The sequence below is a fragment of the Pelodiscus sinensis genome, chromosome 4, assembly GCF_052426305.1.
Source record: "Pelodiscus sinensis isolate ZL-2025 chromosome 4, ASM5242630v1, whole genome shotgun sequence".
Classification (NCBI taxonomy): domain Eukaryota; kingdom Metazoa; phylum Chordata; order Testudines; family Trionychidae; genus Pelodiscus; species Pelodiscus sinensis.
The window spans coordinates 127,535,149-127,547,909 of record NC_143055.1 but is presented as its reverse complement, the minus strand read 5'-3'; the positions used below and the strand labels follow the sequence as shown (position 1 = coordinate 127,547,909).

The 12,761-nt window shown below is 45.6% G+C and overlaps 1 protein-coding gene across 2 annotated transcripts in view; it reads left to right on the top strand.

Annotated features, from left to right (window-relative positions):
* Positions 1 to 12,761, top strand: part of FRAS1 (Fraser extracellular matrix complex subunit 1) — a 294,040-nt gene that overhangs the window by 114,100 nt on the left and 167,179 nt on the right. For both annotated transcript variants that reach the window (XM_075929458.2, XM_014578940.4), the window contains exons 7-10: positions 3,006 to 3,089; positions 4,119 to 4,220; positions 4,329 to 4,520; positions 11,977 to 12,066. In XM_075929458.2, coding sequence (XP_075785573.2) covers positions 3,006 to 3,089; positions 4,119 to 4,220; positions 4,329 to 4,520; positions 11,977 to 12,066 — 468 coding nt within the window. The remainder of the gene's footprint in view (positions 1 to 3,005; positions 3,090 to 4,118; positions 4,221 to 4,328; positions 4,521 to 11,976; positions 12,067 to 12,761) is intronic.

The window sequence follows — 12,761 nt, the reverse complement described above, 5'->3', positions numbered from 1 at the left end:
GAAAATAAAGCACCCATCATCATAGGCACTGTTTCTGTGGGTGCTCTGAGGCTGGACCTCCCTGGGGAAAAATTACAGAGCACCTACTGGTGCCAAGTTTCCTCTTCTGGCCTCCCAGCGCCTCTGGAGCACCGTGAACAGCTGATTTGTAAGCTCGGTGTGGTTGGGGGAAGAATGGGGACACAGTGCACTTGGGAAAGAAGGCATGGAAGAGGCGGGCTGGGGGCTTGGGGATGGGCTAGAAAAGTGGTGGGGTGGGGACAGAGCTGTGACAGGAAGAGCTGGGGCGGGGTCTTGGGGAAAAGGATGGAGTGAGGACAGGACCTGGGGCGGAACGGGTCGGGGAGGAGGTTGAGCATTCCCCGGCTAGAGGGGAAGTCGGTGCTTATGCCTGTCATAAAGCTTTTTCCTTTTAATGCTCACCCATCTATGTATTATGGGACCAGGTGTTTGTGTAATTAACATTGGCTCATGTTTTTCAGAGAAAAGCCCAGCTGTTTCTCTGAATACTAATCACTTTGTGCATTGTGCTAAGATGTGTAATTAATATTAGGAGATTAAGTGGTGCTCATTAGAACGAATTAATGAAAAAATTCTAAATGTTTAGAATTTTTCCTCTTAAATGTCCTGCAGTTATGCCTTGATTGAGTGCACTGATGTTTAATCAGTTAATCATTAAAACTTAATTAATAGAAACTGGAATGAGAACATTGTTGCCATGACGTGTCTGAAACTAATCAGCCAGAAGCATCCAAGTTAATGTACCAAAAAGCCCCCTTAGCTAATTGTGATAGGCTTCCATAGATTTCCTAACAAGGGGCTCTAATGAAAAGTGCATTAGCAGTAATGGCAAGGATCCCACACGGCTTACTAGACCTATACTTTTTTCAGTGCTTTGTGTGTGTATTTATTTCCAGGTCTACGCTTTCCACAGCACAAAGGAACTAGTAGCTTCTTTCATGTGCTAAGTCAGTCAGAATGCAAGCAAGAGGGAGCCCTCTTAGCCACGCTCTGACTCCTCTCTCTCGTCTTTCTCCTGCCTCACCGCACACAGAGAGTTTAGGAAGTGTCTGCCATTTTTGTCGGTATTTTCTTCAAACCTCTCTTAGGGCTAGATCCTGCCGCTCCACTCAACTGAAGTAGTACCACTGTCTTCCTTGCAGTGGAGCTACCTGTGGGTTAAGGTACTTGTCAGTATGAGTAATCAAAGGGTTCTTTTAGTTCCCCAAGTTCTGTATAGTGAGTACCATCAAAGAGCCAGGGGAGAAGAGAAATGTGGGGGCACAGGATCCTTTCATCATGCATGTGAAAACTTCCAAGACCTGACCAGCCAGCTGGGAGCTTCTGGTGGACCATTAAGAGAGGGTTTGGAAGTTTCACCTCCCTCAGTTTGCTTGTCTCTAGAGAGAGCCCCTGAGCAGAAGAGGCAGTCCTTAAAACCCAAGGCAGAGAAAGAAGGATCATTTGTTAGAATTTCCCTGGCTAAATCCATGAATTAGAACCACGAACTTTTCCAGGAGGTTTCTGGCCCTCCAGCCCATCCCTGAAAAACGTCCTGACCATCAGAGTGATTAAGCAGTGGAATAAATTGCTCAGGAAGGTTATGGAATCTCCATTATTGGTGCTTTTTAAGAGCAGGTTAGAGAGTCCTAACTGTCAGGGATGGTCTAAATAATACTTAGTCTTACCAGGAATGCGGGGGACAGGACTAGATGACCTCTCACGGGCCCTTCCTGTCCTATAAGTCTATGAAAGTCCTGTTCCCCCTTGGGAAGTTTGTGACTTACAAGCTATCTCACGAAGCAGGGGTGGCCCTAACACTACTTAACATTTCTATAGCTCTGTTCATGGTCAGAGGACGTAGATACTGGTGTAAATATCATTATCTCCAGGGCACAGATGGGATAGCGATGATTTACTCAAAATGCAGAATTGTGCAGGTTTTCACTAACCGTGATTTTTAGGATATGGCTGCACTTAAATGCTGCACTTCTGTGTAGATGCCATCTATGCCAATGGAAGGGGGTTCTCCTGGCAGCATAGTTAAGCCACCTCCGTGAGAAGCGGTAGGTAGGTTGATGGAAGAATTTTTCCATTGATTTAGCACTGTCTACACTGGAGTTTATGTTGACTTTGCTAGGCTGCTCAGGGGTGTGAAAAACCTAACTGATATTCCCGCTAATTTTTTCCATCCTTGTGCAGAATAAATTCTTATGTGCACTGAAACAGGTGTGGATGTGCACTACCAGCAGAAATATGCTGCCGACTGTGGGTGCCCTGCTAATCAGCTGGGTATACATTTCACTCTCTCTGAGTGGCTGCCCAAGCTCTCAGCTTACAGGAACACCGTCCCTGAGTGACATAGTTAAATTGACTTAATTTCTTAGTGCAGACCAGATCTTAGACTGATTGCAAAAGGCTGTGTGAACACTCTTGCCGGTTAAAAAGACCAGGCTTATTTCACTTTAGATTAAGTCAAATAGCAACAAGTTTAAACTAAATAAAAATGACCTGCTCTTAATCTGAAATACGTCTCAGTGTCACCACGCCAATTGAACTATGCCAGTGCAAGCTTTTGTGTAGACAGCTTCTGGGGCAGAGAAATTAAGTGCTTTATCCAAGGTCACAAAATCAATCAGTAGCAGAGCCACCTCTAGACTGTTGATATCTTCTAATTTCTAGTCTTTTGCCTAATCCAGTTGACCATACTGCTTCTCTTTATCCATGGTTCCAGCACTGTCTGTTTCAAGAGTCCCAAAGAAGATGAGGTATTATATTTGTGCTTGGCCTTCTACTTTTATAGCAGAATGCAAAGCGGACCCCAAAATTCTTACCCTAATTCATGGCTTAGGTGGCACATAGGTATACATATCTGTCACAAGAGTTCCAGGTACAGGCTGCTGGGCTGTATATTTAATTTTCAAATAGTTATTCTGGTCATGTTGATTCCCTAAATAAAGTGTGTGTGTGTGGGGGGGGGGGGTTGTTTGTTTTTAAATCTTTAGGATGAAACCGTAGCTGTGTCTCCTGGAAAATGTTGCCCAGAGTGTATTCCGAAACCCTGCTCTGTGTCTGGAAAAGTGTATGAGGTAACCTTCGATGAACCATACCAAAAACCGACCAGGCATGAGTTCTGGCACATCTCTATTTTTTTCTTCCGTAACTTTGGACATTCTGCCAGCATTAGTGACTTAGTACAATGTAAAGATGTTAAGTAGGGAGTAAATGAATAATTGTATACTTGATACAATTTGTATCGAGACCACAATTAGTTGATAAGGGGCTGCAGCGGCTCTTCAGTTTAAATGTAGCAGGAGCCCAGCTCACGCCGGGTCTGGACTGTTGTGGCTCTGCCTTCCCTTCACCCTCCTGCACCATGGAGACGGCGCTGGGGGGAACCGGGTTTTAAGCCGGCTCTCCCAAGTACCGGCTCCTGCTTCACACTCCCACTTGATGTCCCTGATATAGAGGCAGTAAGGGGGAGGGGAATGTGAGTAGTCGACTCAACTACCTGATAAGCCTAGGCTTATTTGGGTAGTCGACTAATCGACTACTCTTTTACATCCCTAGTACAATGGCTGTTTTCCCCCCTTACTGGGAAGCTAAAAGTTGAAAGGGATTAGAAATATAAAGGAATTTGCGTGCAAGCTGCAACCAGGTTCACGGGCTAAATTAGATAATGTACTTAACTGTTCACACATCATTATTCTTTTAAGTGGGAAAACAGATGTCACTGAGTGTCATTGTATCCAGTGATCTCAACTTGGGATGCATTTAGTGTATTGTTCAGTCAGGTCCTCAAAATTTATTATAAGCACTCTCAGAAAGGTGACCGACCATTTGGCCAACTTTGTGATGAGGAGTATACACTGTGGTATGGATGTGGAACTTTCTTCTTCCCTTTGTACATCCTGGAGTAGGATGTACTGTTTCTTTTGATGTTGTTTTTTAAATAAAAACCTCTCCCTACTTGGACACATGTACATACAGGGAACCCATTACACTTTAGGGGAAATACACACTCCAGGAGAGAATGTGTCTATGTGAGGGTTTTTGCTTTATTACTTTATATATTTATATTATGTATGTATGTAACTGTCTATCTTCTTTCTGGGCAGCATGGTGAGCAGTGGAAGAAAAATTCCTGCACTACGTGTGTGTGTGACAGAGGGGAAGCAAGGTGTCTTAAACAGGCCTGTGACCCACGTCCTTGTGAGAAGGTAATTCACAAGTTCCCAGCCTTGAGATCAGGCGGCATGTCCCACTTGCCCCTTTCGTAACGGGCTGAAGGATGGCTTAGCACTCACTGAGTTTCTGATGTTTGCTAGGATCAGAGCAAAGTGCAGCGTCCTGGGAGCTGTTGCGAGGAGTGTGTTTCTTCCAAAGGAAGCTGCTTATACGAAGGCACCGTCAGGTATCACAATGAGATATGGCACAGGAGTCGCTGTGAATTCTGCACATGTGATGGAGGACAAGTCACGTGTCAGAAGGGAGAGTGTGCCGGAGTGGAGTGTGCCGAGGTAAGGAAGGGTTTCTTCTGTATAATGGTCACTTCCTGATTTGCTTTCTATTAGACACATCTTAGGAACTTGGCCATGATTCCATCACTCACCTCCAAAGCACTTAACTCTGCCTGTGGGCCACATGCGGCCCACTGGGCCACCACCTGCGGCCCTTGAACTCCCTGGCTGCGCCCCCTCCCCCACGTGTCTCTACCACCATGGGGCACTGGAGCCTCCCACTTCCCTGCTCCTCCCACTCCCTCCCTGCACATTCAGACACGCAAGTCACCTGATTCGCACTCTGTCCATCCCCTCCCTCCAAGAGCTGGAATGCTGTGAACAGCTGTTCATGGCATTCCAGCTTTAGGAGGAAGGGGGAAGAGTGGGGAGGGAAGGGGGAGGAGCAAGGAAGTGTAGGACTCCAGTGTACTAAAGGTACGTAGGGGCGGGGGGCAGCTGGGGGGGTTGCAGGGCCACAGGTGGAACCCAAGTGGGTTGCTGCAGCCCTCTGAGGTGAAAGAGGACCACTCACTGTTCATGGTTGCCCATCCCTGACTTAAATGGAGATGAGGAATGGAAGTGAGGGTCAGCGTGTCTGTGCAAGGCGAGGCAGGTAGGAGGTTTAGCAGTCTTGTGCTGTGCAAGCACCATGCTAGGGTGAATCAGCGGCTGATTTACATTTTTGATTGTCTCCAGCACTGTCAGGATCTACCTGGTAACAAATGGCTTCAGTAGAAGCTGCGCCTGCTCATTCCAGAGCTGAATTTGGTGCAGCGAGTATAGCTCAGAGGCATCCAGTTCTGTTAATAAATGTGGAGAATTTTGTCCTTGATCCTTGCTAGGCGGAGAAAGCAAGTTCTTTGCTAAAGCACTAGCCATTAAACTTAGTAACCCTCTTCCTGTTTTCTTACAGTGAGCAGCCAGGGCTCATGAGAGAGACACGTATGATCAACAGCACTATAAAATACTTAACTCTTACTTCAAGCTCGGATGATAGCTTATATTATAATTGACCAATAAGTAGATGCAGAAATGGCATTCAATAGGGTCAGAGTGCTTGGTAGGATAGTGAAACTTCTCTAATACGCCTTGATCAAAGTGGTTCCCATGGTCTAGCCCAAAATGTGAGTATGTGCATGGATATGAGGGAAATTGGAATAAGTCTAATTCAATGGATGTATCAGAAAGTTGGGATCCAAAACATTTTCATTCCAGCATGAGAAGAGATCATGTATCTGGAAATGAAGTTAATGTGCTAACTCATGAAACATTATCTCTTTAAATATGAAAACTCCTTTGTACTTTCCCTCTCTCGATTAATTCTTATGGACATTACAGAGATGAATGTTGGATCCAACCTTTTATTGTCAACTGGAATACTGCCTTGTCACCTTAAAATGCTTCTCTAAAACTACCTACGCTATTTTGAATTTAATTGGATGGAAAGTCAAGCTTGTCATATAAATAAGACAAAATCGGGAGGAACTGGGAATAAGTCTGTTGGCTTTGTATTTCTTTCACACAGCTTTCCACATGCATCCTGTTGCAAAATGAGTAGTTTCTGTTAATGATTACATACCATTATGGCTCTATGGAGAAGATAATGTAGCAGTTCCATTTGGTGCATTACAGACATTTCCATATCTGGAACTCTCACTAGTCACCATGAGAGAAAATCTTGTATTCAGTACAGCCTGGGATATATCACAGTACAATAACTGAATATGGGTACAAATACAGATTTTTTATATTTAGTGTTCAGCCCATTACTGGGCCATCCAAGGTTTATTATCACGCCACAGACAAATAATAAAAATGTGGATTCTAGGGATGTAAGCGATTAGTCACTTCCTCCCCTCTTGCTGCCTCTGATACAGAAGCAGCAAGGGGGGGGGGGTGAGAGTAAGAACTGGTTCCCCCCAGCAACATCTCCACGGGTAGGGGGATGACAGGGAAGGCAGAGGGGCAGTGGGAATGGTGCAAGCAGGGACTGAAGCAGTCCCCGCTCACACTAGTCTGACTGCTGTGCCTCTGCCTTTGAAATGTAGCAAGAGCCTAGTGGGGATCTTGCTGCATTTGATAGGCAGAGCCGGTGCAGCGGGGAACCCTGGGCAAACGGGGCCTACATTTAAAAGGCAGAGGCACAGCTGGGATAGTGAGCACCCTACTCCACCCCTTATTGACTAATCGAGTAGTCGATGGAAGTTCCATCGACTACTCGATTAGCTGATTAATTGAAATTTAACCTCCCTAGTGGATTCATAAACAAATGCATAAAGTAGCTGATCTAATTTCTACTGATGAATTTGATTCTTTCCCCTTTTTTATAAAGGAAAAATTGTCTGCGTTAGCGCTAGATCCTGCATTGTGCTGAGTGCCTTTAAAACTCTTTGAATGGGCATTAAGACCAGTCTAATACTAATATTGGCAGAATTGGGTTTCATTGAAAACCTCTTCAAACCTGCGTGTCACAAATCAGACATCAAAATAAGAATATTGAAATCAGTGAAGTATGGGCCTTGGAAAAGACAGGGAAAGTGTTTTTTGCATATTAGACATTAGGGATATTTGGGACTAGTCCCTGTACTATTCAATTCTCTCCCCACCCACTGCCTCTTAAAAGCTTGTTCCCCCCAGCACCGTCTCCGTGGGGGGCAGGTAAGGGGGACTAGGTGCAAACCAGGAATCATCTGATTGCCAGCTCGTGCCTAGTCTCAAACACTGCACCTCTGCTTGTTAAATGTATTAAGATCCTGCCTGCTCTCAATACATTTAAAAGGCAGAGCCACAGTGGGGTACCCTGCTGTGGCTCCCCCCGCTTATTGACTAATCGGCTAGTCAATTAAATTTAACATCCTATTAGACATCAGTTTTGGTTCTGTTGGATAGAAAATTAAAAGTGTTTGTTTGAGGACTTATGCCCTACATGACTTTCCAAAAAGGTGAAGCAGCTGTCTTGGATCATTTGTGATAGAGTTGCTCAGTAGTACAAGCCATTCATGAACTTATTCCAAGGACAATAGAAAATGTCTCATAAAAAGCATCTTAAAGCAGGTAGTGTCACTTTTTTCCTTCTCTTCTCCAAGGTGTATGGGGTTTTTTTTTTTTTGTTGTTTTTTTGTTTTTTTTACCTGCTTCACTAAGTCAGAGCAGCATTGAAGCTAGTGGTCTGTGGGGTTCTGCCCTTCATTAATTAATTTTCTGGTCACATAACGATGTCTAAATTGTAACGCGGTCACAGACTTAAACCTGAGTCCTAGATAGCTAGACCTAGCATATCAGCGTCTGATGGGACTAGAGCGAGGGCTTAATATTTAAACCCTTTCAAATACAACTCTGCCCAGCAGTTGCTGAGTGACTATATCGGTGATGATTAGGAGCTAATCTTAGAATCTGAGTTACAGTCTTCAAGTGGGCAGCTGGAAATTGTCTAGTAGGTGTGGCTGGGCAGTTGTGGAAGTGGATTTGCTCCATCAAAGCCACTTCACCTGTCAGAAGCCTCTCATGAACCACTGTGCTACTTTCCACTGCCCCTCCAATGGAAAGCTGCCAGGAGCCTTTCTGGGGAGTACAGGCCCTGAGTGGTTGAAGATGAGCCGTGCGTGAGAATGAGGTTCCTGTTTCCACATCATCCCGCTCTGGAGACTGTCTCTAAACAGTCCTGTCACAAAGGGAACAGTGGTCCACATTGGGGATGTCAAAGGTTAACTGGTAAAAGTATCACCTGTAACAGGTGACGCTTACTGCTTCTGGTTAACTGGTGGGGGCTGGAGTAGCTCCCCACCCACTGCGGGCAGGAGGCTGCTCCAGCCCCGTGGGGCCTGATGAGGACAGCCCCTCTCTGCTCTGGCACGGCCGGATCAACCTTTGTCTGGCGGGGGGGTGGGTCTCAGTGTCCGGGTTGGCCACTCCAGCTCAAGAGCAGCCTGGAGCAGTTCCCCTCCTCTCGGCTCCCTCTTTAATTAGTTAACCGGTTACAATACGCTTAACCAGTTAACCTGTTAAACAGGATTTTACATCCCTAGTCCCCATCCTGCAAGATGTTGTTCAACCCATGTGCTATCAGCAGAACATATGCTGTGCTACTAATGTTATGAAGTTAAGAGGGACGCCGAACTAGGTCAGTATATTGCCCTGCTTTTCTGTCTTCCTTGCAGGTTGTTCTAGTTACTTTTGTGCCTAGTGAAATCTTAACGATCTGAAGTTGTGTGTGTGGTGTGTGCATGTGTGTGTAAAAACAATCTGACACCCTCCCCCTCCTTACTCCCTCTCCACATTCTTAATGTTGAATGTCATGAGTAACGGTTCTGAAACACGAGCGTGCGAGGGACAGAATTATCTCGTAGAAAGCCTCCTACTTCTGAGTCTTGGCAGAGTACGGCGGCAGTTTTTGGCAAAGAGAATCATGTCCCGTGCATGTTTTCCCCCTCATTCTTTGTATAAGTGTCTGTGTGTGTTGGAATGGAGGGAAGGAAAGTTCACTAGTGACATGGTTTCTTACCATATACCCCAGAGACTTGAAATAATGGTTTAACTACAGGCAGTCCCTGAGTTACGCGGATCCGACTTATGTCGGATCCGCAGTTACGAACGGGGCCGTCTCCCTGGTCTCCAGCAGACCAGGGAGAGGAAGCAAAGCGGCGGAGCACGCGGGCAGCGGACAGCCCAGACGCGTTTGGGCTGTCCGCGTGTTCCGCGGCTTTGCTCCCCATCCCCCTGGTCTGCAGACCAGGGAGACGGGGAGCAAAGCAGAGCAAAGCCGCGGAGCCTGAGGGCAGCAGGATAGCCACGGCACGTCTGGGCTGTCCTGCTGCCCCCATGCTCCGCGGCTTTGCTCCGGACGCCTATGGTACAGCAGCTGGGGCGCTGCCGGTTGGTCCCGTAGCGCCGCTCTGGGCGCTACTGGACCAACCCGGCAGCACCCCAGCTGCTCTGCCCCAGGCGTCCTGATTCAGCCACTGCTGGTCAGTTTCAGCAGCGGCTGAATCAGGACGCCTGGGGCAGAGCAGCTTGGGTGCTGCTGGGTTGGTCCAGTAGCGCCGAGGAGCCGCGCTACTGGAGCAACCCAGCAGCACCCCAGCTGCTCTGCCCCAGGTGTCCCCAAGTCAGCCGCTGCTGAAACTGACCAGTGGCTGACTACAGGAAGCCTCTGCCCCGGGCTTCCTGGAATCAGCCGCTGATCAGTTTCAGCAGCAGGTGACTTGGGGATGCCTGGGGTTCTTACGTTGAATCTGTATGTAAGTCGGAATTGGCGTCCAGATTCAGCCGCTGTTGAAACTGATCAGTTTCAGCAGCGGCTGAATCTGGACGCCAGTTCCGACTTACATACAGATTCAACTTAAGAACAAACCTACAGTCCCTATCTTGTACGTAACCCAGGGACTGAACAGGGATGGGCATCATATGGTAGTAAGTGGGCCTTCAGCTCAGTGGGTTGCAAGTTTGTCATAACCAGGGTGGTCTCCCAGGACTGGGTAGTTTTGCTCACTGTGCTTACATACCTAAAATTTGCGGGGAGGTGCCGACTGAACTGTAGCAGCGCTTGATTGGAGGCAGAGGGAGCGCGCGGCTCTTATAGTCAGCGTTATAGGCAGTCATATCATTTTATGTGCCCTTGCTTTACATGTGTGTCACTCGAGTAAGACTTGTAGGGGAAAAAATTATGAAAATAGAAAACAGTGGAATCTGGCAACCCTGCAAGTGGGCAACGGTAAAAAAAAAAAAAAGTTTCATGGGCCACACCTAGAACCCCAAATGGGCCACATTTGACCCACCACTGATGTAGAAACTTGTAAGAATAGTCAGAGATAGTTAAAGTGAAATGTGTCCCCGATTTGACTGAAAACATAGTGCCTCAACTCACTCGTGCGTTTCTCGGCGTGCAAATGGAGTCATTAAAGCTGGTGGCCCTCTCAAAGAATTGGGCTGAGATTGGCCATTCTGGCATAATCTGCCATTGCTCATGCTATTGCACTTGTACATATGTAGCCAAACTGGCACAGTACATTTTCCTAAGTGGAATGCTGTCAAATATACCCAAAATAGATGGGGACGGATTCTAAACTTCCGTAAATAATGAACCCAGGAGATGGAGCCAGCTTTTTCATTCATGGGGAGTTTGTGTATATGTGTGGGTTAGTTAAGGGTTCAATAACAGAATTTGAAAAGAGGCTTCTGCACATATAGATCAACTCCCCCATCACTGAAAGTTTAAGAGCTTCCTAATATAAACCATGTTTAAGTCATTGAAAGGAATTCCACTGACTCCGGTGGAGACTGAATCACACGCACTCTGTAGCTAGAATTCTGGTGCATAGGCACAGTCTGAGAGCTGATCCACTTCACTATAGACTATATCCAGATGCACTGTCCATCTGTTAATTTCCCCCGCTCTGCCGCAGTATCTGAGTGCTTTGTACCTATTAATGAATAATCTGCCCAACTCCCCTTGGCAGTAGGTAAATATTATCTCAGTTTTTACAGTTGGGGAATGCAGACAGGTTAAGGGTGTGATTTACAAAAGCAATCAGCATTTACCATTGACTTCTATGGCAGCAGACTTAGACCAGTGCTGTGTGCTTTTGAAAATCCCACCCAGGGACCGGTCCATGAGCTAACTTGCACTGAAATAGCTACATTCGTTGTTAATTCACCTTTTATTATTTTGGTGCAAGTCCAAGGGTGGATATTTAGTTGGGAATTAAAATAGCCTATCTTGATTTAAGTTTTATATGAGACCTCTTTATATCACCTTTGTAGTAGCAAGAGGTCTTAATGTAAATGGGAATCAGGCTCAGAGAATCAAAGGCAGAGACAGGAATTGAACCTGGCTCTCCTAAATCTAATCCAGGTTCATTACATGTAAAACCATCCTTCTTTTCCCAGAAGTGTTTTGCTTCCATTTATATACAACAGACTTTGAGCAAATGGAAGCCTTATTTCCTTTCCTTACAGCAAAATTATGATCTCAATTACATTGGGGTACTCACAGTACAGTACTGTACTCACAGTATCTCTGTTTCAATTGTAACCAACAGTAGACTTTAGAACAACATAATGCATGTTTTAAAATTCACCGTGAACATTTGTTAAATTTTTAGTCTTTTCTTTGAGGGAGAAATGGAACAGAAAATGTAACAGCTGCATTTTTAAGGATGTGAAAGTTTTCAAGTAAAATGCAAGTGAAACATGTTATTCCATTTTCTGTGTGTTCTTAATGGTTTGGTTTTTGGGACATAGTTGCCTTATCAGTGAATTTCCTGATCTTTTCTGGGGTTTGTTCTGCTGCCACAATGTTATTTACACACACATTTCAAAGCGCACATGTGGAGATGAAGTAGGACGTGGAGCAGATAAGGTGCAGCTGGATATTAAAGATTACATTCCAGTCCGATAACCATTATGCCTCTGCATTCTCCTGTATTGCTTGGAAATGCTAATTTCATGTGTATTGCAGCAACTTTTCTCTCCACAGGGTGAAGAATTAGTTCATTTGGAGGGGAAGTGCTGTCCTGAGTGTATTTCAAGGGATAGTTACTGTGTGTATGGAGAACATACCAAAGCTGTGAGTACCCTGGTCATTTGGATAACATAGTGTGTTATGCTTATGAGGGGTTGAAGAAGTGAAAGTCTATCTCATAAAAGCCCAGAAAGAACATTCTTCACTGAGTCTTATAAAAGCACAGTCCCTTAATATTACTCACCTGGGAGGGTGTTGCGTTTCATAAAATCTGCTTGTTTAAAACTTTCAGCACCATCTAAGTCTCTTCCGGCTCTTTTTATTACATAGGGGAAAGCAGAGTAAATTGAATCAATCGTTCCTGATTAATGTTTTATACACACACCCTCAAGTTTTCAGTGCACCTCATGGGGCTTAAGATGTTTGACTTTCATTACTGCCAGTGAGAGCCGTATGACCAAAGCTCACTGCAGTTTTCTGAAAACGTTCCCTATTGATTTCACTGCATCGGGAGCCTGTTATTCTGGGATATTTACAATCAGCCTTTCTTCTACCATTGACGGTATAGTTTCTTTTGATGAAGTACACTAGGAGACCTTTCATTACTGCGACAAGTGAATAATGATGTTAACTGCTGCTTGTGCAGAAGTAAATAACTCTTGGGACCAAGCACAGTTTCAGTGGCTGAGTGGAAGTACTGCTCTGTGTTAGCAGCCCTAAGGGACCCAGAGGGTATGTGTACACATCCCACGGCAGCGAGTTTCTCAGCCCAGGCTGACAGACTGGGGCTAGCGAGGCTT